Raw genomic sequence first — 6,893 nt, forward strand, 5'->3', positions numbered from 1 at the left:
GTAGCCAAGGTTTAGGTTTTGAAATGTGTAATGAGAAAAGCCAAAATTATTTTGTTTTAATTTGAAAATCTTACTTAGTTGGAAGTGCCATGTCTCACTTTGACGTGTATATTTTGATGATTATGGAGAACAATGAAGCACCAAACCACAAATAACAACAAAATAGAGAGATTTTTGTTACCAAACTTCAAGAATAGCTACAATAATTGGTTTTTATACATTATTGATGTTTATCAATGTTTAGACTATTTAATACGGGCGTTGTGGCCATATTACCTGCCTGGCCATAATGCCTGCCTTTACCCTATCTTATAGCTAAGAGGTACATTGCGAGAATGTAATGATACGAGGAGAAATGAATCTTATTGTAATGATCTGTGATGTTTAAAATGTTCAGGGGGCACTATGCAGACCGAGGAAGTCGTGCCGCGTACTCAGTCCATTGGCATAGACAGTGGTCTCACCGACGGCGCTGGTTTGCAGCATCATTTGCATCACTCGGCACATTTACGTTGCCCGCTATCGCCTCTGATCCACATGGCCGTCAAGCAGGAGCCTCAGGAGGAGGAAGAACGAAGTCGCGACGCTAGCACACTGAGGTGAATTGCGAACATCTCTTTAAGACTCGTGAGACTCTCCTGGATGCACATAAAGAACAAAATTTCGCTGGCGCAGCATTTTACGTTGGTGTAACAAATGCCATTAATTACTATTCACTATATTAATTACTACAGACAGCAAACAGATTCGTTGGAAACATTAATATTGATAAATAATTTTGCTGAATCTACAAATTGTTTTACTGCAATGAAAAGATACATTTCGTCGAAATAGATTCTTTTTCGTTGTAGCGGGAAATTAAGTTTACTTTTTTGTGAACAATATTGCTTGACAAAAGAACTTTTATAAGAACTAGACAATATAAAGCAATTATGATAAGAACGTTTTCTTTTTTAATTGAATCTATAACAGATATTAACACCGGTAGCAAAATCTCTTCTTTTTCAGTGCATTTATATCACCTACATCATTAATCAGTTATCAAATCGATAAATCGAGTTAAATCACAAAGGGAGCTCTATCTTTTTTTATAATTTTGGATATACTGTATCTTTTTCCATAGTTGGAAATTGATAAAGAAAATAATATATCAGAACTGACGCAAGTACGGGTAAACGAAAGTCTCTTTTGTCGCTTTTGATAGCCCGCAAGTGGATGTAAGTAACGTCGCGGGTTTGGTGGACAGCAAGCATGGACAGCAAGTTGGTAATCAAGTTCAGGGATTGGAGGAAAATCCGACGTTAACTACTCGAGACTCTAGCAACCGAGGACGAAGCAGGTGATCTATTTGTATTTATAACATGTTTGAAATCGGAACACTTTTGTCCTTTTAGATTAGATACATTTCGTACGACGCGTTTAAAGAGCGTGATGAGTATGTCTCGCGACGGCTTACATTGTCAGGTAGCGCGATTCGCGCGGCAGCGACGCGGCTCGGGTTATCTCTTATCGCTTTTTTTTCGTCATGTCTCTAACGATGTCTTTAACGTAAAACCGGCCGATGTCCAGGAAAGTGCTTTAAGTGCGGTCGTCGCGTCGACAAGAAAGATAGGCGCCAGGAAACTGGTTCGTGCCGAGCGAGTCTTCTAAAGCGATGCGTGTACGCACGAGTGCGCGAGGAAAAAAAATTTGCAGATATACGTCAGCGAGCGCGCGTCGCGAGAGAGTCGATTACCGTTATTATTGAATTTCATTAAACGGCCCGGTCGCGACTAGAGAAGAAGAAGAAGACGCGCGACACACACGTACGCTCTCTGCATACGAGCGAAGGCGCCATACCGCGCGACACAAAACGCTATTAAGGTGTGGCTCGGAATGCAGTCGCTGGCGTTAATGAAAGAGCGATATCACCGACACATAACAGCCACAACTGCACCCTAGTTTAAATATATTTCTGCTCAAATAATGTTTCGACATAACATCGGTGGATGAAACCGTCAATAAGAGTATACATTCTTTATTGCCCACCCTTCACTTTGACAGATAATAATAAGTTGATTGCAAATCTTTTGTTAAAAAATATTTTTTCATTTTACTTAAATTTCTCACATATTTTAATTCGTTGAAACAATGTTAGATTAAAGTCAGACTTGTTGATTTTTAACAAGCAATTGCATAATATACAAAGAAATGCAAAGTTAGAAGAAACTTATTAACTCTTGTTAATTTTCTTGACGCTCGGTCAGTATAACTTTTGTCGCAGAAATGCTCTACAATGAAAGGAAACGCAAATGGTCAACCGGTATCTGTTACAAGTACAGTCGAACTGTGAAATTTTGTATATTCCAGTCGTGGCCGCAGGAAATCACGATGGAAGCTCAAGTTCCACCATCAAGCGTTACCGCCGGAATACTTGGATCACTACGAAGCATCACTGACCCAAGAAAATCTCAATTCGTCGCCACCACGCATTATCGAGCCAGCAGCGTCCAGTCCAGCGCCGACGAACTCGACGTCCACCCCAAGTCCCGTCGCTGACGTTCACGGCTGGTTGCAGCGAATCGCGGCGATGCAACAGGAGCTATGTCCACAGATCGCGCCAACGACCCTTGGCCATAATCAAGTTACCAGTACTAGGAGATCCGTCATCACGTCCGTGTCTTCGCAGGCTTGTACGACTTATCCCAGTCATCACATCCAGCAGACACAGTCGCAAACGTCCAGCAGGCCCCCCATGAAATATTCCGACCTGCCATATATGGGTGAAATCACCCTCGACAACAGTAAACCCAGACGTGGCCGGAAACCGAAGAAGGCCGACATATGTCATTTGATTTACAAAAATTATGGCACGATACTGCCGGGCACGCCTGGCCACGAGGAGAGAAGACTGTCGCCCCGGGATAAGCCGGACCCGAGGGAACGTGTGTCGCCTCAAGTACCTTTCCAAAGGACCGACGTTCAGAACAGAATTAGCAGCTTGCTCGAAAAACGGCTGACTCAAGAGACTCGGCGGAGCTTCGCGTTGTCGGAGAATTCGAGGGAGCAGGACGAACCACTGAATCTCTGCATCAGGGATCTCAATCAGCTCAAGATTCGACTATTGCGGAAACACGGGAACGTGTACGAGTCCGGCCAGGTGAAAAGCGAAACGTCTAGCGACGGTGAAGAAGTGGAATGTCTGGGAACGGGCTTCTTGTCCGAACCAATGAATTACCCGGAGCCAGTTACTCATCGGTCGAACAACAGTTTCGTCAATCATAATAACAATGTGATCGATCCTATGATCAATCACAATTCCGGCTTTGTGTACTGGCCGAATGCCGGCGTGTTTATTCATCCAATGGCGTTGCAGTCCCAGTTGCTATATTATCAAAAAGTCGCCCAAAGTGACAAGTGCCCGCAGCCGACAACGGATCAACCGCCGAGGGAGCAAAAGATCGTGCCTAAATCGATATACTCAATGATGGAAACGAAGAATGCGGCTCAAGTGTCAGCGCTATCTACAGCTCAAGCGATACCAGTATCAACTGCCACGTCCACTTCGCCAAGACCCAAGAGGAATGCGCCTCTAAATCAACAGCAGAGTCAACCAACTAAACGGAAGCGCTCCGCCATATTTATACCACCAATGCCAACCGAGAACAACAATAATCCAGCGACAGAAGTGAGCATATGTAAGTTCAAATTTACCGGTGGCGCCAAACCAAGTTTACAAGAGAAGAAGAGCCTCTCTGTGGACTCGGGTGGCAATTTTCGCTATTACAGCGGAACCGGTGATAAGAGCATGCGCGGGTACGAGTTCTTTCCCAGAGAGGCTCTCCAGCAACCGGCAGATCAATCTGGCACCACTTCCGCCGCTGGGGCCTTTCTGAATGCCGCCGGTGAGAGGATCCAACCACCAACGACATGTCAGAGAAGTCCGGTCGGCCAGGACGACGGCCGGCGAAAGAGGAAAACGAGAAAATCCCTGCAGCGTGAAAAGTTGGAGCAGACTTTTAAGGAAAAGGGTTTCCTCATTCAGACGCAACAGCTGGAATCTGCGGAGGGTGCTACATATTGCAAGTTCCGACAGCTCAGAAAATTCACCAGATATCTGTTTAGAAGTTGGAAAGACTATTTGCCCGGTAACGTACGCGAATTGAGCGGTTGTGGTAGCGGCGCCCCCGTTGCTATAGATAGCGACGTGGCTGACGTTGAAGTCGATGGTGACGCCGCTCTCGTTCCCTCGCCACTTCCCCGTGGTAATTTGCTAGACGTGCCCAACAGTTTTGTGGAGGATCATCGGACTTTACCCCTCACGTGAGGCCTAACATTCGTGACGAACAAAAGTCGTGACACGATGCGATTCCTCGGTTCTTCATTTCCTTCTTTGCTCAATTTTTTTGCCTGCATTCATAAATTCGCCAAAAAATTTTTCATGTGAAAATCACACATTTTTCCTAAACTCATATTTTAAAAAAGCAAAAATCGTGTTTCAAACCTAGATAACAGTGAATAGTTGTATGAAGAAGTCGATCTTTATTTAATTTCTTCATTTATTCTAACTATTCAATTAATCTCAACTACTAATTCCTTTAATAATTTTCATTTTTGACATCCTGGATTTAAGGAGATTGAAAGGCTCTTCAATATCTTAACATTCAAAGATTAACAGCCTTTAATTTTCCAAATCGAAACCCCGTTAAATAACAGCGATATAAAAATCTTATAGGACATTAATTTAAATCCGATACGTAATTGTCAAATTATATGTTATATAAAATCGTATCGTACATAAGTAATAACTTTTAAACACTTGTCATTTAAAAACCATAATATTACAGTGTCAACTTTGTTAGAATTTTCTCCAAATGGCTTCAGACATCTGTCGTTAATTTATTATGATAAAAATTTTGGCCACTATAATATCGTGTCACGACGTGTCTCGCGAGAATAAGGTAAACTCGATCATAGCTTAGTGCCAAAGATGAGAGACTGGAATGTACATAAAATCACAATAGAGAACGGGTTAACCAAAGAGTGATTTTGCTCTCGCCATACTGGAATTAGAATTGTGCGATGGTAATTCGTTTTTAGAGATTATATCGGACTGCGATGCATTTGGGATGGTATCAGAGTGAGACTTGTAATGAGATACCGTCGTAACTTTCTAAGCGAAATATCATCTCTAACGAAATCTAGTCGTATTTATACTCTTTTTAAATTGTAAACATGGTTTTTTGTTTTGTGTATGATGAACATTTATGTGGAGCTATACTGTGTGCACGATAATAGTTCAGATAAGATATGACAAAGAAACGCGAGATTGTATGCAACAATCGACGTTGTGCACAATTAGCTCGTTTCTTCGATTCATTTCTTCGTTTACGCACATTGGGGCAAATATTTGGATACTTCGGCCAATATATTTATAAAAATGTGATCTGTATACTAAATGCAACAATGGAGGTAAGTACAAAAATTACTTTTACAGATTGGAATCTTTCATCTTTTCTTCTTTTCCGTTAATGCTATTGCTATTTCGCACTCAAAACGTTTGGTAGTATTTTATCAGACTTATTATTGTACGTATGTGTGTAAGCTGTTCAAAACGGAATTTAAAATCAATGTAATTTTATTAGTTTTATCTTCGATACCACATAAAAATATTTTTTTATATTAATCGTGGCGATTCCATTATTAAGAAAAGCATAGAACGTGTTATACGCTTGTTGAAAGTTTACAGCCCATCAATATCTTACACGAGCATTCAATTTCTGGCCCCAAGTGCTAAAGACGCGATGTTTCATTGAATATCTCGTCATGCCTATGCTCCATTAAGCAAGATAACAAGTTGAAAACCGTCCTATACTAGTGCTGTTGTTCTCCTTCGTGCGGCGACAAATAAAATTATTTTATACTTATGCTCATTGTAACGAGAAATCCTTATAGTCGGTAATAATAAAACAAATTGTTATTGATATGGCGTACGGTGCGTATTCACCAACATTATTTTTCACATTGATTTTGATAGCATCAATAAAAAGTATAATTGGATTATATATGTATGTAGAAAATACAAAAATCCATACGTATATAAACTTCAATGGTAACAAATACTATTATCGGGAAGAAAGCTGTTATTTCACAGTTACAATACTTTCTATTGGTGCGATCAATTTGGTATTTTCCTTCTCGTCCCATCAAAGGGATGAGGTAACCTTTTATGAAAGCTCCATGTTGCAGGAATCTCGCTCAGTCATAAAGCGTTGTGCGCGTCGAGAAAAGGTTGCGCCGTCGAAATGAAATTCAACATGCGCAAGATGAATTTTATGAACGACTCCGGCCGTAGCGAGATACCGCGTTCATTAACGAGCGCCCATGCTCATGAATATTGCATTTGTGATTTTTTACCAAATTCGCATTTCATTTAGAAAAAAAAGTCGCTTTATGAGGAATCTTAATTAAAACCTTTGAAGTACTTCTTCCCGTTCGGCTTCATTGATGCGGTACCAGCGGTGGAACGTTGCAATCGCGGATCACGTTTGTGAGCTCGCTGCACAGGGCGGAGAAAGGGACGCACATCGGCCACACGATACAACATACACACATATACGTATGTACAAGGTGTCGCGCACAACTGGCGACTGTAATTCAAACAGCAGATACTTTGTCTAAAAATCTATGTTTTGTTAAAGGAGTCGTTTCAAGGAAAGTTTATAGTTAATTACCAATCAAATAAATTAACTAAAAGAACTTGGCAGCTAATTAACAATTGAATTTCTGCGCGAATTTTCGTTGATGTAATGATTATTGACAATATTTTTTCGTTTGTCACAAGATATGCAGTCTACTCATACTAATTTTGTTACGAGATATGCGGCCATTCGTATTAACATAATCAATGAGAG

At 41.0% G+C, this 6,893-nt stretch overlaps 1 protein-coding gene across 7 annotated transcripts in view; it reads left to right on the top strand.

The window, feature by feature from the left end:
- LOC105560329 overlaps positions 1 to 5,970 on the top strand; it is a 29,016-nt gene extending 23,046 nt beyond the window's left edge. For all 7 annotated transcript variants that reach the window (XM_012009364.1, XM_012009361.1, XM_012009362.1 and 4 more), the window contains 3 exons: positions 398 to 599; positions 1,205 to 1,339; positions 2,350 to 5,970. In XM_012009364.1, coding sequence (XP_011864754.1) covers positions 406 to 599; positions 1,205 to 1,339; positions 2,350 to 4,306 — 2,286 coding nt within the window. In that variant the 5' untranslated portion in view covers positions 398 to 405 and the 3' untranslated portion in view covers positions 4,307 to 5,970. The remainder of the gene's footprint in view (positions 1 to 397; positions 600 to 1,204; positions 1,340 to 2,349) is intronic.
- Positions 5,971 to 6,893: the final 923 nt, after the last annotated feature.

This window comes from Vollenhovia emeryi, unplaced genomic scaffold, assembly GCF_000949405.1.
Source record: "Vollenhovia emeryi isolate VEMERY1.0 unplaced genomic scaffold, V.emery_V1.0 DF939233.1, whole genome shotgun sequence".
Lineage (NCBI taxonomy): Eukaryota > Metazoa > Arthropoda > Insecta > Hymenoptera > Formicidae > Vollenhovia > Vollenhovia emeryi.